General features: G+C 43.8%; 1 protein-coding gene across 1 annotated transcript in view; it reads left to right on the plus strand.

Moving 5' to 3' along the window:
* Positions 13311-27117, plus strand: part of FAM188B2 (family with sequence similarity 188 member B2) — a 28142-nt gene continuing 14335 nt past the window's right edge. Inside the window, exons 1-6 of the mRNA XM_005675574.2 lie at positions 13311-13403; positions 15528-15647; positions 16370-16461; positions 18932-19097; positions 20144-20209; positions 20901-21013. Coding sequence (XP_005675631.2) covers positions 13311-13403; positions 15528-15647; positions 16370-16461; positions 18932-19097; positions 20144-20209; positions 20901-21013 — 650 coding nt within the window. The remainder of the gene's footprint in view (positions 13404-15527; positions 15648-16369; positions 16462-18931; positions 19098-20143; positions 20210-20900; positions 21014-27117) is intronic.

Here is a 27117-nt window from a genome sequence, read left to right on the forward strand (position 1 = left end):
TTCAAACAGAAAAGATAGGAATCCTTTTCTGATAACCAGTATTTGTTTTTGATTGGGAAAAAAAAACCCAACCCACTGTATTTCTCAGCATTCTCCAGAGAAACAGAACCAACAGGATATAAGAATCTCTCTCTTTCAATTTGTGTACACATATATATTGGTCAGGGCTTCCCTGTTGGCTCAGACGGTAAAGAATCTGCCTACAATGTGGGAGACCCAGGTTCTATCCCTGGGTCAGGAAGATTCCCTGGAAAGGGAATAGCAACCCAGTCCAGTATTCTTACCTGGAGAATTCCATGAACAGAAGAGCCTGGCAGGCTACAGTCCATAGGGTTGCAAAGAGCTGGACATAACTGAGTGACTAACACTTTCATGTATATTGGCTGCACGAATGTGGGGACTGACAAGTCTAAAATATGCTGGGCCGGCTGGCAGACTGGGGGTCCAGGAAGAGGCTGACACTGCAAGTTCAAGTCTGAAGGCTGTTTACAGGCTGACTTCCCTTCTACTGTTGGGGATCTTGGTCTTTTCTCTTAAGGTCTTCAACTGATAGGAAAAGGCCCACCCACATTATGAAAGATAATCTCCTTCACTCAAAATCTACTATTTAAATGTTCAGTTCAGTCGCCCGGTGATGTCCAACTCTTTGTGACTCCATGGACTGCAGCATGCCAGGCCTCCCTGTCCATCACCAACTCCCAGAGCTTACTCAAAATCATGTCCATGGAGTCGGTGATGGCATCAAACCATCTCATCCTCTGTCGTCCCCTTTTCCTCCTGTCTTCAATCTTTCCCAGCATCAGGGTCTTTTCAAAGAAGTCAGTTCTTCGCATCAGGTGGCCAAAGTATTGGAGTTTCAGCTTCAGCATCAGTCCTTCCAATGAATATTCAGGACTGATTTCCTTTAGGAAGGACTGGTGGATCTCCTTGCAGTCCAAGGGACTCTCAAGGGTCTTCTCCAACACCACAGTTCAAAAGCATCTGTTCTTTGGCGCTCAGCTTTCTTTATAGTCCAACTCTCACATCCATACATGACCACTGGAAAAACCATAACTTTGACTAGATGACAAACCATAGTTTTGTCTGCAAGGTAATGTCTCTGCTTTTTAATATGCTGTCTAGGTTGGTCATAACTTTTCTTCCAAAGAGCAAGAGTCTTTTAATTTCATGCCTGCAGTCACCATCTGCAGTAATTTTGGAGCCCAAGAAAATAAAGTCTCTCACTGTTTCCATTGTTTCTCCATCTATTTGCCATGAAGTGATGGGATCAGATGCCATGATCTTAGCTTTTTGAATGTTGAGTTTTAAGCTACCTTTTTCACTCTCCTCTTTCATTTTCATCAAGAGGCTCTTCAGTTCCTCTTTGCTTTCTGCCATGGGGTGGTGTCATCTGCATATCTGAGGTTATTGATATTTCTCCCAATAATCTTGATTCCAGTTTGTGCTTCATCCAGCCTGGCATTTTGTGTGATGTACATTACATATAAGTTAAATAAGCAGGGTGACAACATACAGCCTTGACATACTCCTTTCCCGATTTGGAAACAGTACACTGTTCCAATCTGGTTCTAACTATTGCTTCTTGACCTGCATACAGCTTTCTCAGGAAGCAGGTAAGGTGGTCTGGTATTCCCATCTCTTGAAGAATTTTCCACAGTTTGTTGTGATCCACACAGTCAAAGGCTTTGGCGTAGTCAATAAAGCTAGGTACCATAGCCTAACAAGTTAGGTGCATAAAATTAACCGTCACAACCAACAACATTCTTCATTATGCCAGTTATTAGAGCTACAATTCATTCAGCTAATAGGAAGAGACATACTTTTAAATTTATCCCAGAAAGAAATCAAACCAGTCCTTCTTCAAATTGTGTACGGTTTCTGTGTGCTGAAATCCATATCAAGTTGGCCTTGATATGGCCAGTTTCTTCCTCAGCCTACGCTTTACCCAATAGTAGTTGATACTGTTTTTCAATATCATCATGATGGCTTTTAGTCTCTTTGACTACACAGTTCCAAGGAGGCAACACAGCATAAGGTGCTATCACATTCCACTAACATGATATCTCTCATCAATTAAATTATCCCAGTTGCTTTGATACAGATAAGTAATTGCAGTCCTTTTGTTTATAAATCTGTGCCTTGGATTAAACATTCATGGTATCCATACAGTGAAGAAAAACAGAGAAATATTCCACTCCTAATGAAAGTTTAATCATGATCTGATAGCAAGGTCTTACAAAAAGCCCAGAGCTGCAACTGTGTGGTGTGATCTCCTCATTGGTCAAAAGGTAGGGACTGCACACACGTCACCTGGGCATCTTTGCCAGCCAACTCTTTTCACTGCCAGTCCGCTCTCTCTCCCATTTGAACAACTTCCTTCTTCTAATTCTTTACATTATCTAATAGTTATGGAGCCCTCAGATGAGCCACAAAACTCCCAAGGGCTGGATTTAGAGGAGATAACTAGAAAGATTTTATTTCTTGACAAATGGAGGGAAATCTTTAGTTATCACCGGTAAGATGTTCTCATTTTCTCAATCCTCTAGAACCAGAGGGATTTCTTTTTTTTAATTTTATATATTTACTTTTGGTCTTTTGGGGGTCTTCCTTGGTACACTGGCTACTCTCTTATTGCGGTGCGCAGGCTTCTGATTGCAGTGACTTCACTTGTTGCAGAGCATGGGCTGTATGGCTCCTGGGCTTCAGAGCAGAGGCTCAACAGTTTTGGCGCACAGTTCCAAGGCATGTGGGATCTTCCTGGCTCAGGGATGGAACCCCCGTCTCCTGCATTGGCAGGTGGATTCTTTACCACTGAGCCACCAGGGAAGCCCCCCTAGAACCAGGGGGATTTTACGTGGCTAAATAACCAGCTTTTATGCTCGCTATGTGAGAAGTCTCCATTACAGATTTACATTTAAAATGCTTCAGGTATAACTGTTTGCAGAAAAAGCATCCTAAGCAAAGTGGAGGTTTGAGGGAATAAGGGTTGAATAGACTGAGTAATTTTCTTCATGTTTTCTCTTTCATTTATAGGTTGGGAACCAATAATACAACTTCTCAGGTAATTACTTTTCTCAAAGCCAGAGTGTTTTCCTCTAGTTGCTTCTTCAAACAATCACATTAACAGCATAATCTCCATTTCTTCTGTGCATGTAATGTCACTCGGGCACTTGGCATTTAATGTGTGAAAACACAAAACTGGAAACCCTATTGGAGATCTTTTCTTGTGCTTTCTTTTTTCATAAAAATCTCTTCTTACTTTTACTAGCTACTTTGCCCATATGGTTATTATTTTCAAAAATAAAAATCATATGAGAATCTAGAGTTCCTACGCTTGTGAAATAGCACTAGATTCTGACTTCCAAGTGCTTCAGTGATCCTGAAGAAAAGTAGTTCTGAAAATAGTTATCATATTGATTCAGCTCCTGAAAAATTGTTTTCCTTCACCATCTTCAAATAAGGAAAAGATGACTGAATTCAGATGTTAAAAGGTATTTTAAAATCTGTTATACAATATAAGATGAAAGATGTTTTCCTCTCCTGTCACCTGAAAAGGTTAGAAGGTAACAGGCTTTGTATTTCAGATATTAATTCAATCACTGAACAAACTCTGCACAAAATATTAAGGTGATTTTCCTGGCACTAATGTATAATACAGTCAAACAACTGAATTATTAATATTTTAACTATAGCACTAAAGCACTTTGCTCCAAGTAACATATGATCAAAAACCTTATTATTTCTGCTGAAACTCTCTTAGCCAGTCTACATTACTGTCAGAGAGAGAATACTTCTATTTCAGTCCTAGAAGTATTAAATGGAGCTAGCTATCATTTGGGGGAATAGAATAGTCAAAAGATAAAACAATCTTTGCAAGGAAAAAAATAAATAAATGTTGAGTTAAGCTTTCCACAAGGTGGGGGAAACCCCCTGCTACAAATGTAAAGATTTTCCATGTGATTTACAAAATGCATCTTATCCCATTAGTAGTCTATGACTGGGATGCTGTGTTTCTGAGATAAAGTATCTTAGCCTCTAGGAATCCAGAAAACAAGGAAGGCAGTTTCCTTCATGTTTCAGCTACCAGTTGGTCAGACATGTTTCATGACATTAGGATAGAAGTCTAAACCAAGTGGAAGAAGAACTGATGCTATCTTATATTTAAATGCTGTAAGAATCAGTTAAGAAAAGTAAAAATGGATTTTTTTTTTCTTAAAGATAGGGAGTGGTTTTTTTAAGGAAGAAAATCATTGCACTCACTTGCTAGGGATCAGGAATTTGAGAGACGAATTAAAAGAAGGTAACCTGACTTTGTTTATTGGCCAGTTAACAATATAATGAGAAATACTTTGTATAGACTAGAAAGATTCATTCTTGTTTATAAAATGTTGTCTCCTCAAAATAAGAGACAGTAACATTTACAACTGTCTATAAACATAACTTCAAGTCAAGGTCTTGAAAGCATTAATTATGTTTCCATAGTTACACTTAACCTCACCGAGTCACATAAAACTTGGGAGAACCCCTTTGACACAGACACTGGGATTTTTCTGCCTCTTTTATATCTATTTCTGATCATTTTCAGACATCTCTAAAAGGGAGACAACATTCTATGAACACTGATATTTCAGGAAGAGAAAAGAAGGAAAGCAAAGTAAAAGGTCATCACCAGCTGTTTGCTTTGTTTTTGGTGGTGGTGGCATTTTACACAGAATCATGAAGGTGACCGTGTATCTGCTGGTGAAACTGAAGACGGAACAGGAAGGCCTCAGCCAAAAGGACAAGGACATTTGCCATCAAGTAGCCTTTGTTCTGTTCCCAAACCCTCTATCATCTCTTCAAAATTGGGCGGCTTTCCTGTCTCCCTAGCAATGGCCACGGTAAGTATAGCTTGTCAATTAAACATGAGACGAAACGTAATCTTCCCCAAACAACAAGGCTGGGGGAATCTAATCGGCTGTCATGTGAGAGTATTATGGAAGATAAGACGACGGACAGTTGTTATTGCTAAAGGAGAATGTAATGAACATGACTTATGCATGGTATTTTTCAAGGACACTGGTGATGTTACAGTCTTTCCTTCCCAAACTCTGAGAGTCTCTCTTTATTGACTGCCTCAATTTGACAGCTAAATGTGAAGGCATGAAGGTGTTAAACTCAAATAATTGACCATATGAGGTAGGATGGGGTAGATGATAAAGACGACAAAGGTGGAAAGACGAGGTAGATGTGGGAGACAGGACCCCTGTGCTGTGTGGACAGGACCCCTGTGCTGTGTGGACAGGACCCCTGTGCTGCATGGACAGGAGGAAGAGGGGGACCCTTCCCCGGCTCAGTCCTGCAGCAAGCACACGATCCCAAGGACGAAACACTTTCTGGGGTGCCAACTAATAGTCAGATTTGAAGCGAACCTAAAAGTTTGAGAATCCAAGTGGATCTGGAAGCTGCTGTTGCCAGGGACCATTTGCTCCATTCAAACCTTGACCAAGGTGGGGGCGAGGGCCTGAGGCAGAGACCCAGCCACATCTCCTTGTGTGGGCTGGGGGCAATGTCTTGGCAAGTGGCCAAAGAACCAGCTGTTATGGTCAATGAGGCATGGTTGGGACCCGGGGAAGCAAAGCCAGGGATTGAGGAAAGGAAAAAAAAGCACCAGTGAGGCTGAGCGATCCTTCCAACAGGATTGTCCTCCAATATCACCCTTTCAATCACAGTGAACATCAGGGATCATTTCTCCACATTCAGCCCATCCCCTCAGACTATATTCTAGAGACATAGGCAGAGGCCTCTCCTTGAGGCCCTAAGAACAAAAGTAGGAAGAGGTGCTTTCTTCCTGAGGACACGCTGCCCTGCACCTGGATGTACTCTGAGAACACACCCAGGACCAGCCTGACCATCCAGGCAAAGACCAGCAAGGCTGCAGTCAGGCCACCATGGACAGAAAGTTCCGCAGTCTGTGCCCCACAGGCAGGATCCCTGCTGGGAGGATGGGGTGGGGGCCGGATCCCTTTATGGGGGAACCTCACAGTCTCCACCTGCCTTGTGAGCCCCCAGAGGCCAAGCTGGCCCTTACTGCAGTATTTCCAACCTCAACATAACCCATAACTGTTCCTCAGACTCCCAGATGGGACATCATCACACACAGACTATAGCCCCCATGTTCTTCATCTTCACGCACATCCTCACAGGCTTCATGGAGCAACTCTCTCCACTGCCGGAATTGTGGTACAAACCTGCTGGGAGGCACGCATGCTCTTTCCCATCATCACAGACCTTTCTGCCTCAACCCGCCTTCCCCCTTATGCTCGAATGCCGGATGCCCCAGGCGGACAGGCTGGCAGGGCCCTCAGAGATGCGGTACTCGGCTCATTGGTGGCCCAGCCCCTGGATGGTGCTTTAACTTGTATCTCAGGCATCTAGCTCATCACTCTCCTTTTGAAAAATTAAGACAGGTAGTGTCATCCTGTTAGAGTCTCCAGCCTCCACGGTTATTCTGCCTACGATGTGCTTTAAGAACAGTAGTTAGGGCAACTGAAGTCATCCCTCAGTATCCTGGGGATGGGTTTCAGGCACCCCCAGAGGAAACCAACCTCCACCACACTCAAGTCCCCTATATAAAATTGCCTAGTACCATTGGTCCCCCAGTATCCTCAGAGACAGAGGGCTGAGTGTATCTGTATTTTACTGTACAAGGTCTTTAATGAACAGTCTTTGTTGTTGTTCAATCACTCAGTCATGTCCAACTCTGTGACCCCATGAACTGCAGCACGCCAGGCTTCCCTGTCCTTCACCTTCACCTTGCTCAAACTCATGTCCATTGAGTCAGTGATGCTATCCAATCATCTTGTTGTCTGTCATCCCCTTCTCCTCCTGCCTTCAATCTTTCCCAGCATCAAGGTCTTTTCCAATGAGGCAGTTCTTCACATCAGGTGGCCAAAGTATTGGAGCTTCTGCATTAGTCCTTCCAATGAATATTCAGGGTTGATTTCCTTTAGGACTGACTGATTTGATCTTGCTGTTCAAGGGACTCTCAAGAGTCTTCTCCAACATCACAGTTCAAAAGCATCAATTCTTTGGCGCTCAGCCTCCTTCTGTATGGATGGTCCAACTCTCACAAGGATACATGACTACTGGAAAAACCATAGCTTTGACTAGATGGACCTTTGTTAGCAAAGTAACATCTCTGCCTTTTTTTTTTTTTTTTCTGTCTAGGTTTGTCATAGCTTTTCTTCCAAGGAGCAAGCATCTTTTAATTTCAATCTTTAATAAACAAGTATTACTAGCCACCAATGAATTTCTATGGAGAAGGTCATTTTAGAATTTACACATATCAGGAAACAGGAAATAGACTACCTTTTATATGCAAAACAGAGAAAACTATGATTCTATACTAGTACTGTATTTGCCTGCAAATGCACACAGAATTTTCCAGAAGATTTCCTAAAATGTGACAGTAGTGGCGGGGGGAGGGGGGGAGGCGTGGCAGGGAGGGACAAAAGACTTAGGGCAGGGAGAAGTCTCAGCATAGCTTTTTGTGCTCTCTGGATTTTGAATCATGTGCATGGACAATCTATTTTTTAAAACACCATTATAGGACTTATCTGGAGGCCCAGTGGTAAGGACTCTGCGCTTCCAAGGTGGGGCATGTGTGTTCTATCCCTGGTCAGGGAACTGAGATCCCACATGCTGTATGGCACAGTACACTGTCCCTCCCACCCAAAAAACAAAAACTGCATTTTTAAAAATGCCTTTATGCATTTTAAAAACAGGAAGAAAAAAAAAAAAAAAGAGGCAGTCACCAATGTTTCCAAAGTCTTCTAGTTTCTCCCTATACTGTGGAGGCCAGTGAGCCTGGGTCTGAATTCTCCCACTTGTCTACAAACACAGACATGATGCAATTGGAGACCTCCTCAGTGACTTTTCCAAGATAATTCTCTCCCTTTGGAAGAGGCTTGGAGACAAAAGAATCAGACTAGATGGAGTGTTAAGGAAGTCCTAGAAGAAGAGAGAATTGATTTTTCTTCAAAAAAGCTGAATTTGCACGAATTCCAATTATCAGGACCAAATGATAGTGTGTCCTTTAAACAGCAGCAGCATTAATTAAACACACCCTGGGATTTCAAGATGATGAGCCTTGGGACTCTGAATATGCATGCCCAGGAGTCAGTGTAGAAGCTTGATCAGACCAGTTGTAAAGGACGTTTCGGCAGTGTAGCCGCCTGGCAAATTTTCAGAGTGATTGGATCCTCATTCTCACATGAGAGCGCCTTTTGTCAGCATCCTGCTACTCTCGCTGTCCCCTCCACTTCGAATTGGGATGCATGGGACTTCCTGACATTGGCACACGCTTTTTGCTGGGAATTTGCTGAGAAAGTAAGGAGTAGGCAATGCACACAAGGCCCCTTCGCTGTCTCTAATTCTCCTGTTTCTTGCTTTTTGCTGCCCTATATCCAGTTCCACAGCCTTCTCCCTTCCCCATCCTCACATCTTACAGTGTGTGTGGTGTAATGAATGGCTGGCCAGGCTGCCGACCCAGGTGCGATCCTCGGAGAAGGTGAGAGTCCTCCTCAGGGCTCATCCCCTCCCCCCATCTCAACCCTCCCTCCCTCCTCCCCCCTACTGCTGCTGATCTTCCCACCAGCAGCAGCTTCCATCCTCCTCCAGAGCCAATCCTTCTGCAGAACCCAGCCTGGAACACATTATTCTTGCCTCTTTTATCAGCAGCCAATAAACAAAACTAGGGGTTTGCCTAGTGGTTATTTGGAATGCCACCCAGCAGGATCATCTAAAAAATGTAATATGGGAGATCAAAATATTCTGGGGGAGACCCAGAAGAATGAAGCTCTAACAGAGGATAACAGGCAATGGGTTGGCTTTGGGTTACCAGAGCCTGGTGACTCCAGCATGTTTTTATTGTTCAGTCACCCAGTAATGTCAGACTCTTTGTGACCCCATGGATCGCAGTACACCAGGCCTCCCTGTTCCTCACTATCTCCCAAAGTTTGCCCAAGGTCACGTCCATTGCATTGGTGATGCCATCCAGCCATCTCATCCTCTGACGCCCTCTTCTTCTACCCTCAATCCTTTCCAGCATCAGGGACTTTTCCAATGCGTCTGTTCACATCAGATGACCAAAATACTGGAGCTTCAGCTTCAGCATCAATCCTTCCAATGAGTATTCAGGGCTGACTTCCCTTAAGATTGACTGGTTTGATCTCTTTTCTGTCCAGGTGACTTTCAAGAGTCTTCTCCAGCACCACAGTTCGAGGGCATCAATTCTTCATTGCTCTGCCTTCTTCATGGTCCAGCTCTCACAACTGTATGTGGCCACTGGAAAGACCATAGCCTTGACTATACGGACCTTTATCGACAGCGGTCTGGCTGACCTTTGTCAGCACAGGTCTAATAGATGGTCTAGAGTAGATGTTTACTTAATTAATTAATTCACTGCCTCTGGGCAATCTCCAAGAGAAGCATCTCAGTACAGGAGAGTGGATATCATCTGTGTGCCCTTCAGACACTTGTTCTAACCCCTTGCCACTCTGTTTACTGCCCTGGAGACTGAGCTGTACTCACTTCATCAATAGGGCTCCCTCCTCTGACTTCCTGTTGAGTTTGAACAATAGGAGCCCTGGAGGGAGGGATGGGAATGAAGTCATGTTGAGCAAGCTGGCAGAATCCCTCTCCTTTGGAGGCAGTGCTCCCTCGGGACTCTTCCTTCCCCACCTCCAGGTCTAGGAGACATACAACTTCTCATTCTTGGTAGCTCTGGCACTCTACATTAGCCCTTGTGGTTTCCCCACATGCAGCCATCATCTTTGTAAACAGTCCCTGAATTAAACTTTCCTCAAGTCGATTATCCTGACTTGAGTGCCATCTGTTTCCTGCTAGGACCCTGAGTGGTGCCAGCTGAAAGGTTTGCATTTGAGACCTGGCAGTACCATTTACTAGCTATGTGACCTTGGGCATGCCACTTCACTGTTCTGGGCCCCAAGTTCTTTAACTGTAAAATGAAAGGCCCAAATTAGATTTTTATTCAACAAATACTTCTTGCAAGCCTACTGTGTACCTGGTACTGCACCACATGTTGAGAAATGGACAGTGAACATGACCAGGTCTAGAGATTACCACTCTACTTGGGGGGCTGATTTAGAAATGTCTTAGGACTCACTAGTTCTACATTCCCTGATTCTACAATGGGCCAGCAATTTCTAAAGCAGGAAAGGATTCAGGGAAGGAGCTTCAGAGAGAATTATTCTACTTCAAGTTGTGAAGGATGGTGATGTGGCTGAGCAATGGATAGAGACAGGTGGTCACAGGGAAACTCTAAGCCCAGGGAGAAAGGACAAGGCAATCAGGGTAAGGAAATGAATCTGTTGGCAAGAATGATCTGTGGGTGTGTACATGTGTGTGTGTGTGTGTGAGAGAGAGAGAGAGAGAGAGAAAGAGAAATAATGATCATTATCCTTATTATCATCACAGCAATCAGGAAAGAGAGGTAAGTATTCCTGGAAAACTAACAAAGTAAAGAGAAAAACTACAAACCCCACTTGACTGTGTTAAACAGTAACACTCATTACAGTCATTTATTAGGACAATTTACCATTTGTGTCTAGTTACAAGGCAGCATAAAATATATGTATTGTTTACTGTGTGTCAGGTTAATCTTGTTATAAATTATATTGATATGAAAGTCAGTGTTGGGGGGATAAACTGGGAGAATGACATATACATACTACTATATATAAAATATATATAATATAAAGATACTCTGGGTCAGGAAGATCCCCTGGAGAAGGAAATGGTCTTTCCTTCTCCAGTATTTTTGGAGAAATATTTCCAGTATTTTTGCCTGGAGAATTCCACAGATAGAGGATCCTGGCAGTCCCCAGTCCATGGGGTTGAAAAGACTCGGACACAACTGAGCGACTATCACTCATATATAAAATAGATGTCTAATAAGGGTCTATTGTGGGTTGCCCTGGTAGCTCAAATGGTAAAACAATTTGTCTGCAATGCAAGAGACCCGGCTTCGATCCCTGGGTTGGGAGGATCCCCTGGAGAAGGGAATGGCAACCCCTTCCAGTATTCTTGCCTGGGAACTCCCAAGGACAGAGAAGCCTGGTGGGCTACAGTCCACAGTGTCGCAGAGAGTCAGACATGACTGAATGACTAACACACACACATAGACACACACACAGGGCCTATTGTATAGCACAGGGAACTCTTCTCAATACTCTGTAATGACATATGGAAAAAGAATCTAAAAAAAGAGTAGATATATGCATATGGATAACTGATTCACTTTCTTGTACACCCGAAACACAACATTGTAAATCAACTATGCCCCAATACAAAAAATTTTTAAAGTCAGTGTTACATAAGTAAGGTGGGTCATCTTCATTGCCATGCTGGCCAGTGGGGGCTGCCCTGAGGGGCCTGTAGCCCCTCTGCTCTAGGCCTCCCCAAGATGCATCTGGATGGCAATGCTCCCTAAGTTGGAAGGGGCAGCTGGCAACATAAACAGGAGTTGGATTTGGCTTACTGAATTTTTCAGTTGAATTTGAATTCTAAGCTTTCCTAGTTCTGACGGTCTCAGTCTGTCACATTACCCACGGTTTCTCCTCCCTTACTCCTGCCAGTCTCTGGTCTTTTTCCATCTGGGCTGAAACTTTCTTCCATGCAGCATAAGACGTTCCAGCATAGACAGACTGTGTTTTCACAGAGGTAATAACAGCACTTATGGTTCCCAGAGTCCTTTCCATACATCTTCTCTTGTAGTGGGATAGCTTTCCATTTTAGGGATAGAGGCTGAGCCAGGGGTTATCCCCATTTCAGAAGAAGCAAAGAAAGTCTTAGGTTTGGCAAGTCAGCAAGGAGCAGAGCAGGGGCTTCTCAATCCTGGAGTCAGGAGTGAGCCATTTTCCTTCTGTGCTATGCAGTCTTGATGTCAGAGAAACACTTTCCATCCATATGCAGTCCTCTGCCCAGGAGTTGGTGGCCCTTTTTGGTTAGAGTGCACACCAATTCTGTCTTCCAAGAGCAGTCTTTGTGTCTTCTGCTCCCTCCCCTTGACAGACATGGGAAACACATTTTCCCTCAAGGGCAGTTTTGGGCTCTTACTCACTCTGAAACGTATCTGCCTCTTTTTCTCTGTTGTCCAGTCACTAAGTCGTGTCTGATCCTTTGCGACACCATAGACTGCAGCATGCCAGGCTTCCTTATCTGTCACCATCTCCTGGAGTTTGCCCAAGTTCATGCCCATTTATTGGTGACGCCATCCAACCATCTCATTCTCTGTGGTCCCCTTCTTCTCCTGCCTTCAATCTTTCCCAGCATCAGGGTCTTTTCCAATGAGTTAGCTCTTCATATCAGGTGGCCAAAGTATTGGAGCTTCAGCTTCAGCATCAGTCCTTTAAATGAACATTCAGGGTTGATTTCCTTTAGGATTGACTGGTTTGATCTCCTTTCTGTCCAAGGGACTCTCTTGGTACATACAGCCTTTGATGGCCTTGCTGTACTCCTTTTTCTCTGTCGAGACAATCTTTACTTGCAAAGGTAGGAGCGGGGTGGCCAGGAAATAAACTCTAGTCACAGGTGGCACTAGTGGTAAAGAATCTGCCTGCCAATGCAGGAGATGCAAGAGACATGGGTTCGATCCTTGCATCTGGAAGATCCCCTGGAGAAGGAAATGGCAATCCACTCCAGTATTCCTGCCTGGAGAATCCCTTGGACAGAGGAATCTGGTGGGCTACAGTCCATGGGATCACAAAGAGTCGGACACAAATGAAGTGACTTAACATGCACGGACGCATGGAAGCAGACCCTGGTCGGACATTGAGAAGACTGTTCCAGATGCACGCTTCTCCTGCAGGTGTCCTTGGAAACCATCAGGGTTTGCTCTGCGCACTGCTGAGAAGAGGTACTCTGGCTCTGGATCAGTTGTGCTCCATGTTCCATTTGTCCACACTCTTCAGCTAGCTCCAAATGCCTGAGTGTGCTGCTCAAAACACTCCAGAATCAGATTCAAGGTACTTTCCAGTCTGAGCTTCCACTGACTTTCTGCCCCATGACCCTGGAACACACACACACACACACAATGTTCTAGTCTCACTGAACTGCTCGCTGTCCCCAGATGCCTTGGTACCAGGTATGTGCATTTGTAGGTCTTCCTCTCTGCCCCGCCTCCCCTCCTTTACAAGTGACAGGCCATTGTGTGGTCTGTTGCAGAGTGTGGGACGTGTCCCTGAGCTGGAGTATGGGGTGTTTGGGGCTGTGGCATTAAGTGACTTTGAATAACATGTGGTTGCGTCATGGAGATTCAGGCCCCTCTTCACTCTGGCAGGCCAGGGAGAAGACCAGTTAAGGGGCAGGACATGTTCATGTCTTCCTTTGTGGCTCAATCGGTAAAGAATCTACCTGCAGTGGAGGAGACTGGGTTTGACTCCTGGGTCAGGAAGTGGCAACACACTCCAGTATTCTTGCCTGGTAAATTCCATGGACAGAAGAGCCTGCTGGGCTATAGTCCATGAGGTCACAAGAGTCAGGCATGACTTAGCTATTAAACCACCACCACCATCTCCCTTTTTAATTAAAAAGACTGCAGGGTTCAGTCAGAGACTTCACAGAGAATGGTTTCTAGCATGATTCAATAAGATCATTTTATTTCTATTATATATTTATGTATTTACTTTAGGTCACTATTTTGTACAGGTTTTTAAATTTTTAATTGGATTATAATTGCTTTATAATGTTGTATTAGTTTCTGCTGTACAACAACATAAGTCAGCTATATGTGTATATATATCCCTCTTCCTTGAGCCTTCCTCCCAGCCTCCCCCCATCCTACTCCTCTAGGTCATCGTGGAACACTGGGCCGAGTTCCCTGTGCTATATAGCAGCTTCCCTTTAGCTATTTCACACATGGTAGTATACATATATGGAGAAGGAAATGGCAACCCACTCCAGTGTTCTTGCCTGGAGAATCCCAGGGACGGGGGAGCCTGGTGGGCTGTTGTCTCTGGGGTCGCGCAGAGTGGGACACGACTGAAGCGACTTAGCAGCAGCAGCAGCAGCAGCAGCACATATATGTCAGTGCCAGTCTCCCAATTCGTCCCTCCCTCTCCTTCCGCTACTGTGTTCCCAAGTCCATTTTCTATGTCTGCGCTTCTACCCTGCCCTGCAAATAGGTTCATCAGTACCATTTTTCTAGGTTTTGTATATATATGCATTAACATATGGTGTTTGCTTTTCTCTATTTTTTATTATGGCAAGTGACTTTGATTCCCCATTAAGGACATGGTGTAAAGGGTCCTTTTAAATATTTAAATAAACATTTTAAATGTTTTCTAAATTACCAGAGTGGCCCAAGCTAATGAGTGACATTAATTCAACAGTGATCAGTACCTAACAATCACAGCAGTCATAAGGAAGGCGCATACAGGATTGAAGCTGGGAGGCGGCTCAGTCCTATTAGACCGGGTGTGCATCCCAGCTCGGCGGCTTCTGGCTGGGTAATCTTCTGCAAATACCTTCCTGTAAAAGGAGGATAATTATAAAATGGTCATTTTATAATGGTCAATTTAAATGGTTAATTATAAAATGGGACCTTTCTCAAAGAATTAAATTAACATAATGAACGCAAAGCCCTTAGCCCAGTCCTGGCGCACAGAAAATGCTCAATAAATACTGGATGCCGTTTGCCAGCCTCGTTCAAATGCCACCTCTTCCACGAAGCTTTCACTGACTGCTTCAGTCAGAAGTCTTCTTCACTCCTGGCACTTTGTCTACTGGAATGTCACACATTCTTTATTGGACATGGTTGCAAAGTTAGACTCTTTACACATCTATACCCCACATAGGACCTAACACATACTAAAAGATTCTTGCATCTCTGGTTATAAAGGCATTCCCTTTTTGTCATGTGTTTGGTTTACAAAGGCTTGTATCAAGCTTTCTGGGATTTTCTAAAAGGCCCTCTCCAATCTCAACATGCTGCAGAGTACCCAGAAAAGAATATAAAGATTCTAGGGCAAGAACAAAGGCTGCTTGGTGAATACCATTTACACCACTATCACACTCAGGTTACAATCATAGAGGCCTGCCTATTCCCTTTTTCCGGAGCAAGAGAGAAAGACCCAAAGGCAGGAGAGGTAGAGGTTCCAGAGTCATGGCTGGAGGGACAAGAGGCATGAAAACAGAACAGCAGTCTTATCATGGATGGTAAGAGCGAACAGGGAAGATGGCTGGCAATGGAAGGTGAGACAGACACAGGGACAAAACTCAGATGGGGACAACAGGTGCAGAGTTGACACTCTGGGCCTTCAGGATAAAGTGTCCTAAGCGAACCTGATGCAAACCTTCTGCAAAGGGCTGGACAATCACGCTCAGAGGCACAGAGTAATATGCTAACCTGACTTTAGGAAAGGGACAGGCCCACCTCCGTGATTTCACCACCTGGCTTAGGGCTGTTTGCTAAAGGCTGTGTCTAGGAAGAATACCCTTTGAACCATTTGTTCCCCTTTTTTCAGAAACTGCGCCAGACTCTCTTTGGAAATACCATCCAGGTCTTCAGCCCTGACTGGACAAAGGCTTATTTCCAGTTTCATGAGCCTTTTTCTGACCTGGCTTTCACATTGCAAGTGGGAAAGGTAAGCACAGGTGATCTCTTTTTTAATCCTATGCTCTCTGTGTTTCCTTCCATCCTCTTCCATATAAAAGCATGTTTTCATTATAATCAAATGTAGAAACATGTTTATAATTTAAAATGTAAATTTAAATGATAACAGACTTGGTGTGTTGAAAATTCTAAGACGCTATCAAGGATGTACTAAAGTCTCAAACTCCTTCCTACCCTCTTGCAAATTCTGCTTTTCCTAGCTCTTCTTTCAAAGTCCTAAGCATCACTAAGGAATTAGAGGTAGAGAGAGATCTAGGAATTTCTGACTTGTTTTAAAACCTCAATAATTCATATCATTGATCGTTAGCCACACAGAATTTCAAGAGCTAGCTGACTAGTTCCTTACTTCCTGCAAATCTCAAAGCTGAATGTGAGACAGGAGCACAGTGAAGGTGGGACAGAGGAAGACAGACAGCCTGGGGTGCTGGCTATAATGCTCCACAGAGAAGCAAGTCACTGCAGGTTCTAGTCTGGCTACGGCACCCAGCCATACTCCATGGAGAGGTGTGGCATTGTAGAGTGCAATGTCCTTTTGCTAAGCCTAGGGATGCTGTGCATCAAGAGGGAAAAGGCTGCCAAGAAGAATAAATGATGACATCCGTTTCCAAGAGTTCATTTTTATAATGTGGTCCCTAAGTGTTCCAATACCACTGTAAAGCCCTGCTCCTCACTGTTCATCCACTCCCATTTCAGGGAGGTGTCCGAAGCATTCAGATGGCTGTACAAGGATCCATCATTAAATACCTGCTGTTTACAAGGAAGGGAAAAGACGGTAACTTCCTCAGGTAAGAGGCCTATAATAAGGACTCGAAAAGAATTAACCATTTTATGAAAAACTTTATGGGCTAAACAATCACCAGGGAAAATCCCCTAGGTTGCCTCAGGAAGGAGACTTGACTCAGAATGCAAAAAGTGGGGACTTACCTGGCAGTCCAGTGGTTAAGACTTTGCCTTCCAATGCAGGGGATACGGGTTTGATCCCTGGAGAGAGAGCTAAGATCCCACATGCCTCACAGTCAGAAAACCAGAACATAAAACAGAGGCAATATTGTAACAAATTCAATAAAGTCTTTTTAAAAACAGTCCATATTAAAAAGAATCTTAAAAAATAAGAAAGACAGAAATGGCCTTGGTTCTCCCAGAGGGGCTGGATTTCACAACTGGGGAGGGCTCTCCCAGAGTCCCCCTCAATGTTCAGCTGCAGGAATAATGCTGACAGTTTTTATGCTCCACCGCAGACCACCCTGACAGGTAAAATGAAGCACCAGGTCTCCAGGTGGGCTCAACTGACAACATTTGATGGGAAGCCCCAGCCTAACAATTCCAGAGAGAGAACAAAAGGGGCGATGAAAAGCCTCATAAATAGAGAATTCACCCTCCCATTTAATCAGGCTGACAATGCACAGTGTTTGGTGGCTGCCTATTTTTTTTAAAGTCAGTTCAAATTATTTTGTTCTTAGATGCTAACAAGCCCCTATCAGGTGCAAGGCTATATAACTGCTATTAGGAGAAACAGAAATAATTAAAAGGCACCTACCTACCCTCGAGCAGGATAAGTTATCACCCAAAACAGGAACTGAATATCTCATCTATCCTAAGAACATGAATTGCCAGGTTCCTTAGAAGTAGAGCCAAAGATGGAAATTCTTTATGCAGATGATTTATTAAGGGAATGAATGTCCTCAGAAGAAACCTGTAAGAGAGCAGAGTAAAACAGGCTCAGGAAGGAAGAGAAGTGGAGGAAGCAGGTGGTTGCCAGTGATGGCTAGGCTCCGCCTGAGCCATCAGAGCTCTCAGCGGTGGGGGTCAGAGTGGGGAACTGCTCCATCTTCAGATAAGGAAGTGGGGCCTTTTCACCTCTCACCCCCGCTTAGGCATCTACTATGTACCCTCCTATGGGAAGGTGGCACAACTCCTAGTCACTACCAGGGAAGATGGCTCCAGGTCTTCAGAAAGTTCAGAACTATAAGTCACTAGCAGGAATACCCAAAGCAATGGCAGGATGTATCCACCAACTGAGTAAGAGAGATCCCAAGCAGTCTAGATGAAACACATACATTTGCTATACGAATAGAAAGCATTTAGCACAGTAGCTGGTATTAAGTCAATGGTAATGGATAACTGCTAGTATCCACCATCTCCACGAAGCCTTCTTGAATGTTCCCAGGCACAAGTTCTCTCTCCTTCCTCTGTAGTTTCCCAGCACTCTGTTTTATTCTCATTCTACCTTGCACTGGGGTTTTGGAGTATGAGGCTCTTGTTACTCATTTCGGTATCATCATAGAGCTAGGTGGATTTTATAAATCATGGCTGAGTTCATTCACTAACCTCTATCATGTGTTTCTTCATTAGGACCACAGCTGTCAATGTTAAATATTTAGAAAATGAGCATAGCACAGGTCTCTGATGTAAAGATTGGCTCTCATTTCCAGGGAAATCGGACCCATTGGGATTATTTGACAGGGCTAATGGTTGAAGATAATCTAGTGGTTAAGTCAGGAGGCACACTGCCTGCATTCAAGTCACTGCCCTACTGCTGTAAAGGCCGAAGACTAGGGGCAGACTCCTCAACCTCCCTGTCTTCCCTTCCTCACCTCTAAGATAGGAGAAATAATAGTGTCCACCTCACAGCTTGTTGAAAGGATTGAATGAGGTGATATGCGTTAGGTGCTTAGGACAATGCTGGACCCAGTGAGTCGCCAGATGAGAGTAAATTACAAGTCACTAAGGGCAACCTGAAGGTGGCCTCAAATGACATGTAGGATGTGATCAGGCAGAAAGCACAGACAGGACATGCATTTTAAAGGCAGTGCATGAGAAAAAGCATAGCGGTGTAACACAGAAACAACATCCAGGGGACCGGTCCATCTGGGGCAGAGGGTTTGCAAAATGGAAGTCTGGGAGATAAACCTGGGAGGACTGTTCGGGGTTGCACTGTGGAAGGGCCTGTGTTATGAGGTTAGAGGGTCTGGATGGAGCCTGACTAGAGTTCAGGAGAGAGGACAGTGTGGGGATTCGGTGGGGACCGTAATGCACAGGGTGGAGAACCAAGAGGAATAGTGTGCTGGGATGAGGATGCCCGCTCCGTGGGGGCGGAGAAGAGGAGACCCCCCCTCAACATTCTCAGAGTGCAGGCTGATGAAGGAATCAGACAGAGCCATCCTGTACTCAGAAGCGTTCCTGAAAGTGGAGGCCCAGGCCCTCGGCTAGGTGGTGTTCTTTGCCACATGTTCCTCCCCTCCTTCTGCGTTGAAGCTTGTACAGGATAAGCAAGCTCGATCAGGACCACACGCTGGCGGCGGTACTCGCAGGCATCCTGTGGGCTGCAGGAGCAGCTCAGAAGGCCACCATCTGCCTCATTACTGAGGACACTTATGTTGCCCCAACTCCTGGCTACTCTGGGGACGGTTTCTCTGAACGGGTGAGTGTGCTCCTGCCCGTCCTGCCAGGTAAAGGTGATGGAGCCTAAGTGAGTACTAGACTTACTGTGGCAGTGGAGTTGGAAGCCCACTGCTGCTCTGGGGTGGACCTCTACAGTGTAAGCATCTGATGTGACCAAAGAGGCAAGGATCAAGGCCGTGAGGAACCCAAGCAGCCAAGACAGAGGTGCTTGCTGTGAATTTCTCCTTCCAAAATTTACCATGATCAAGAATATTCCAGGGTCCTCCCTGGTGGTCCGGTGGTTAAGACTTCACCTTCCAATGCAGGAGGTGTGGGTTCAATCCCTACTCCGGGAGCTAAGATTCCCACATGCCTCAAAGAACCAAAACATAATAGTATCACAACAAATTCAATAAAGACTTTAAAAACAGTCCACATCAAAAGAAACAAAAAAGTATATTCCATACCTAACAGAAAAGAAGCAGATTCACAGAACACAAAGAACAAAGCAGTGATTATCAGTGGAAAGGGAAGGACGGAGAGGCAACATAGGGTTTGGGAGTTAAGAGGTGAAGACTATTATGTATAAAATAAGCTACAGAATATATTATACAATATGAGGAATATAGTCAATATTTTATAATAACTATAAATGAAATATTGCCATTAGAAATTGTGAATTGCTAGACAGTACATTTGTAATTTATATAATACCATGTATTAACTATAACAAAAACATTTTTAAAAAGAAAATCTCATGCCTGAAATTATCATAAACTGCACTTTCATAACTAATCTTTTAAACTTGGCTAAATTCTACCTATTAGGGAAAAGATGTGTTTATGATTTTCCTTCTCAAGATACCATATTGGTTTAAAACTGAGGAATGCAAACTTGAGACCGGCGGCCACCCAATTTTACCATGTATGTTTTACATGACCTTGGATAAGATAACATGTCAGTTTTTAGCACTGTGATTTTGCAATGAAACAAAGAACTCCCTTGAGGTAATAACAGTGAGCTGACATCTTCTAGATGTGACTTTCATCTTCCTTTTCATTTTTATCTTCTATTTCTGACTTATAGCTCCAGCTGTTTGAACTTTCAGACAAAGAAGCCACTGAGAAATTCATCTATGATCATTTACAATGTGTAAGTGTTTAAGTATTGAGGTAATTCCTTTATGTTGAACTGATCTTACAGGAATTTTCTTCCTTTTATAAAGTATATTTCTAATGATGCTTGTTAAGAAAACCAGGTCATTTTGAGGACTAAGAAAGGGCGGAATGAGAGAAAGAGAAGCCTGTCTCTCCCTCCCCACAATCTAGAGAGAGGCCAGATCACACACAGGCCTGCTCACAAATGCCTCTTTCTCCTTGGCTAATCAAACCCAAAGAATAATACTACAGAGGGCATATACAGCAAGATGGCTTTTATGGGAAGAGAAAATTTTACAGGAGTCTTGCCTCCTCTGAGGGATAAAACATAAAAATGGTAGTCTAAATTGCCAAAATGACCATTCACATTGGCTCAGAAAAATGACTTTCCATCTGAAAAAAGTGCCCCCCCCCACCTCTTCTAGCAGCCCCTTCTACACAGTGCTCTCCCCTGCAATGAGTCTTCTCCACCCCCTGGGTAGGCATGACACAAAGTAGGAGACAGCGATGGCTGAAAATGGAAGGTGCTTTTGTAAGATTCCTCTGCGGAGAAAGAAAGGATAGTTGGTTTTCCAAAGAATCAGAACCTTACAATGTAGCAGGGTAACTATAAATCCATGTGTATGTGGCTTGTATGGAAAGGGGAAATGTGATTCATGAAACTCAGAGCTCCATGCCTTTCAAAGGTCACAGCGATGGAAAACTTGAGCATGAGTTCTCAAACACACACTAGCAATAGATTCTTGGGTAAACCAGTTACCCCAGACCTACCTCCTCCATCAGCTCTTGGGTCCATGCGGTAGGCAGAAGAACAGTCTCCTGAAAGATGTCTATACTCGACCACCTGGAACCCATGACTGCTTCATTACATGGTAAAGGGGAATTAAGGTTGCTAATCAGCTAACTTTAAAATAGGGAGATTATCCTGGATTGCATGGGTGGGTCCAGTGTAATCACAAGGGACCTTATATGTGGATGAGGAAGGCAGAAGAGAGGGGAAGAGTGGTGTCATATGAAAAGAGTATCACCCCTGTTGCTGCTTTGAAACTGGAGGCCATGAACCAAGGAATGTGGACAGGCTGCTGCAAGATGGAAAGGGCAAGGAAACAGATTCTCCTCTAGAGCCTCCAGAAGGAATGCAGGGCTGATGATGATTTTTTTTTTTTTTTTCCTTCGCTTGGGTACAGTTGTTTGGGGCTTCCCACGTGGTACAGTAGTAAAGTACCCTCCTGCCAATGCAGGAGATATGGGTGCTATCCTTGGGTCAGAAGATTCACCGGAGGAGGAAATGGCAACCCACTCCAGTATTCTTCTCTGGAAAATCCCATGGGCATGGGATCCTGCAGGCTACATGTCCGTGGGGTCACAAAGAGTCGGACATGACTGAGCACACACACGCACACACATAGTTGCTTTACACTGTTGTGTTAGTTTCTACTACAGCTGCTGCTATATCAATTTTAGACCAGTAAATCCCCTTCCAGACTTCTGACCTCCAGAACTATAAGATAATAAAATAAATCTGTGTTATTTAAGCTACAAATTTATGGTAATTTGTTCCAATAGCAATATGAAAGCAATCAAAGCTGTGTGATAGATTTTAAATTATCTGATGTGAAATGTTAGGCTAGAAGCCTACTTAGGGACTCTCTGTTGCAGAGGGAGATGTCTAAGGGGCCACACAGAGAGGAACAATGTAAGAAATTACTTTCCTAGCCAAGAGAGGGAAACCCTTCCCTCTCTACCTTCCACCTCCTCAACTCAGCCCTGGGAGAGTCTGATTCAATAAGAAGGACTTTCACATCTGCAATGGTTTCTTAAGTGTAGCCAGAGCTGACAATTAGAAAATCAGAGCTAGAGCTATATATAGGATTTCCCCTCAAAGGCTAAGGGTTGAGCTGGAATAAGTAATAAACAGAAGTGGAATCAGACTGCACAGCGCAGGTGGGTTGTGCACAAGACCTACCTGTGTCAAGCAGACTCAAGCTGATCATTACTGTAGCTATGCTGGGGAAGGGCCAGCGCGATTTCCTGAGTGAGGAGGGATCTTGCTGCATAGATACCCCTCTCAAGGGCACTCCCAGACCAGGGGCTGCCTGTGTGATCAGCCTCCATCCAGACCTTCATCCAATGTCATTACTATCAAAAAACAACAGTTCTGGAGGTGGGCCGAGGCGTGGGAGATTGGGACTGACGCGTATACACCACTGATACTATGTACAAAATGGACAATGAATGAGGACATACTGTATAGGCCAGGGAATTCTACTCAATGCTCTTTGGTGACCTGAATGGCAAGGAAATCCAAAAGGGAGGGGATATATGTATATATATGGCTGATTCCTCTTGCTGTACACTAGAAACTTAATACAACCTTGTAAAGCAACTATACACCAAATAAAAATTAATTTAAAAAAACATTAAAAAAATATCTCTGTGCCTATCTTGAGGCAGGGATCACAACTGAAGAACTGAGGGCTACATGTGCGAACAGGCCTACTATTATTATGGGTTGAGTTGCATCACCCCCCTAAAACAATGTGTGTGCCCCAGCAGATGCGAATGTATTCTTACTTGGCTAGAGGGTCTTTGGAGATGTCATCAAGTTACCATCAGGTCATGCTGGATGAGGGTGGGCCTCAATCCAATGCTTCTGTCTTTATAAGAAAAGAGAAATTTGGTCATAAACACTGACACATGCAGGGAAAACACCATGCAATAATGGAGACTAGAGTGATATATCTCCCAAACCAAGGATGCTGAGGACTGCCAGCAGCCACAAGAAGCTAGGAAGATACCAGGAAGGTTCCTTCTCTCGGGCCTTCAGAGAGAGCATGGCCCTCCTCTGACACCTTGATTTCAGACTTCTAGCTTCCAGACATGACAGAATTAACTTCGGTTGTTTCAAGCCTTTCAAAGAATAAACTTCTGTTGAATTTCTGGCCACTTGTAGGGCAGTTGAAGGAAACTCATACATCTACCACATAGGATGGGCAGTGTCAGTTCACCTGGTGTATTTTTAAAAATTTGAGTCAGTGAACTTCAAAAAGAATCAGAAAATTCCATATCAGAACCTAAAGGTTTAGCTCCTTCTGGCCAAATCAGAAAATCTGGCTGCGCTAGACCTATATTCTATCTAGTATGCCCTCCATTAGTTGATATGGGGAGCAGTGACTCCCATTAAACAAGTCGTGATAGACTCAATGATGTTACCTAACTGGTCAAAAGGAACTGCAGATGAGATAAAACTCATAGTCTCAGATGGAAGATTATTCTGAATTTCTCTGGTGGGTCTGATTAATCATAATGGTTTTAAAACAGAAAGAGGATGGCAGGAGAGTCAGAAAAAAAGGATGTAATGAGAGAAGCAGAAGAGAAGCTATGCAATGTGGGGTCACGAGCCAAGGAATTAAGACCACTACTAGAAGCTGGACAACACTAGGAGACACCATTTCCCATAAAGACTCCAGAAGGAACAGGGACTGACCAGCAGTTAGGATCAAGTCCAGAGATACCAAGGCTGGACAGCTAGCCTCTAGAACCCTGAGATGATGGATTCCCGTTATTTTAAGCCAAGGAGTCTGTGGTCATCTGCTAAGACAGCAACAGGAAACTGACCGAACAGTGCTCGCCTCTGCCTCAGGCTCCACCTCTCCCCTTTTCTCTCACGCCCTGCAGTACAGCCATTTGGGTTCCCATCTGGCTCTGGTGGCACTGAAATTTGTTCTCCTGCATGAGATTCCAGCCCTTGTTAGCACACGGATAGTGAAGCACAGATTAACTCACAAAAGGGAAAGCATATGCATTTTCACAGAAACCTTCTTGAAACTATGCCTTTAAAGAAAAGGCTTTAACCCTGGGCACTTTGAAAGCCAGCCAAGGAGCTTCTTCTCCTCAGCAGGTAGAGTACTGACACAAAGCCAAGATAAGGCCAACCAGTGTGAGGCCCTGAATGTGGGTGGATTATATCCTGGAGCTCACAGGGCACCTTCAGAAAGTTCAGAGCAGAAAAGTAACCTGGCCAAGAAAAGAGACAGGGAGAAGTCCCTTAGAGAGGGACAGAGCATAATTTTTCTGTGGTTCTATTAATAGCATGTTCTAAGAACCAAGGTGAGCAATGCCAAAAAAAAAAAAAATAGAGGGAAACAACAGAATGGGAAAGACTAGAGATCTCTTCAAGAAAATTAGAGATACCAAGGGAATATTTCATGCAAGGATGGGCACAACAAAGGACAGAAACGGTATGGAATTAACAGAAGCAGAAGATATTAAGAAGAGGTGGCAAGAATACACAGAACTGTACAACAAAGATCTTAATGACCCAGATAATCACGATGGTGTGACCACTCACTTAGAGTCGGATATCCTTGAGTGCAAAGTCAACTGGGCCTTAGGAAGCATCACTACAAACAAAGCTAGTGGTGACTGAATTCCAGCTGAGCTATTTCAAATCCTAAAAGATGATGCTGTGAAAGTGCTGCACTCAATATGCCAGCAAATTTGGCAAACTTGGCAGTGACCAAAGGATTGGGAAAGGTCAGTTTTCATTCTAATTCCAAAGAAGGACAATGACAAAGAATGTTCAAACTGCTGCACAATTGCACTCATCTCACACGCTAGCAAGGTAATGCTCAACATCCTCCAAGCTAGCCTTCAACAATACATGAACTGGGAACTTCCAGATGTTCAAGCTGGACTTAGAAAAGGCAGAGGAATCAGAGATCAAACTGCCAACATCTGTTGGATGATAGAAAAACCATGAGGACTCTAGAAAAACATCTACTTCTGCTTCATTGACTATGCTAAAGCCTTTGACTGTGTAGATTGCAACAAGCTGTGGAAAATTCTTAGGGAGATGGGAATACCAGGCCACCTTACCTGCCTCCTGAGAAATCTGTATGCAGGTCAAGAAAACAGTTAGAACTGGACATGGAACAGTGGACTTTCAAAACTGAGAAAGGAGTATGTCAAGGCTGTATATTGTCACCCTGCTAATTTAACTTATACACAGAGTACATCATGTGAAAAGCCAGGCTGGATGAAGCACAAGCTGGAATCAAGATTATTGGGAGAAATATCAATAACCTCAGATATGCAGATGACACTACCCTTATGGCAGAAAGCAACGAAGAACTAAAGAGACTCTTGATGAAGGTGAAAGAGGAGAGTTAAAAAGCTGGCTTTAAGCTCAAAATTCAAAACACAAATATCATGGCATCCAGTCCTATAACTTCATGGCAAATAGATGGGGAAACAATGGAAACAGTGAGAGGCTTTATTTTCCTGGGCTCCAAAATCACTGCAGGTGGTGACTGCAGCCATGAAATCAAAAGACACTTGCTCCGGGGAAGAAAAGCTATGATCTACCTAGACAGCATATTAAAAAGCAGAGACATTACTTTGTCAACAAAGGTCTGTCTAGTCAAGGCTACGGTTTTTCCTGTGGTCATGTATGGATGTGAGAGTTGGACAATAAAGAAGGCTGAGCACTGAAGAATTGATGCTTTTGAACTGTGGTGTTGGAGAAGACTCTTGAGAGTTCCTTGGAGTGCAAGGAGATCCAACCAGTCAATTGTAAAGGAAATCAGTCCTGAATATTCATTGGGAGGACTGATGCTGAAGGTGAAGCTCCAAAGTTTGGCTACCTGATGCGAAGAACTGATTCATTGGAAAAGACTCTAATGCTGGGCAAAACTGAAGGCAGGAGAAGGGGATGACAGAGGATGAGATGGTTAGATAGTATCACTGAGTCACTGGACATGAGTTTGAGCAAACTCCGGGAAATAGTGAAGGATAGGGAATCCTGGCATACTGCAGTCCATGGGGTCACAAAGAGCAGGACATGATTGAGTGACTAAACAATGACAAAAAACAAAAACAAAACAAAACCAAGGTAGACACTGTACATTATTTCCTTCAACTTTTGCAATAATCCTAAGGAAAAGGTATTTTTATCTGCAATTACAGATGAGACTGAAACTCAGAGAAGCAAGTTGGAGTTAGTATAATAGAACTGGTTTTGAATTCAGGTTTCTGTAACTCCAAAGCTATTTCTAGAAAACTTCTCTGCTCCCCCTGAGTTTAACAGGGTAATGAGGCGGAATGCAGTGACTGAGGGAGGCTAGATAAAGGCCATCCAGAGCAACTCCGAAGGGCTGGGCTAGGATGGATGCTGGAAAAACGGAGAGGGAAAATACACTAAGTCTTAGCCATGAGTCAAAGAGTCACATGGTGTAAGTGGAGGAAGGAAAGAAAGGTTGAAAACCAAGAGCGTGATGGTACCACTGGCAGGCCTGAAGCAAGGCAAGAGGATGCATTTGAGGGTGGAGATGACCTAGGGAGGCAGAGAGAGCGTCCACTGTCCTTCCGTCAGCTAGAAAAGATCCCTCAGGCTGTAAATCCTTGAATTCGTGCCCACAGGTACACAGAGATGCACTGCATTTAGACAAATGTGTTTTTCCTTTGTTTTCCAAATAGTTCAAAGGAGAAGGATGCCATGGTGTCATCTTATTTCTTTACAGTCTGATCTTCTCCAGAACATTTGAAAGGTAAATACTACAAATATTTGCACAGATATTTCCTATAGCTCTGGGGTCACATGAACTACGTTCTCCTGTGTTGGAAAGTATTTTCAGGCCTTATTGGAAACATGAGAACTATTTTTTTTTTTCTAATAGACACTCTTCTGTTGATGCATCCTTTTCTGTAGTTGGTTTGGCCATATTCATGGGAGAGTGGATGTCATCAGAAAAGCGTCAATCAACTTTTCTCGCACTGTGGGAGGTTCCTTCTTGTGGTTATAAATATTGGCAGATATCATTCAGGCTTATTTGTACAACTTTCATAAATGAAAACAATTCATGATTTCTATATACAATAAAATATATACCCACAAATATTTAT

The sequence above is a fragment of the Capra hircus genome, chromosome 1 (assembly GCF_001704415.2).
Source record: "Capra hircus breed San Clemente chromosome 1, ASM170441v1, whole genome shotgun sequence".
NCBI classification, from domain to species: domain Eukaryota; kingdom Metazoa; phylum Chordata; class Mammalia; order Artiodactyla; family Bovidae; genus Capra; species Capra hircus.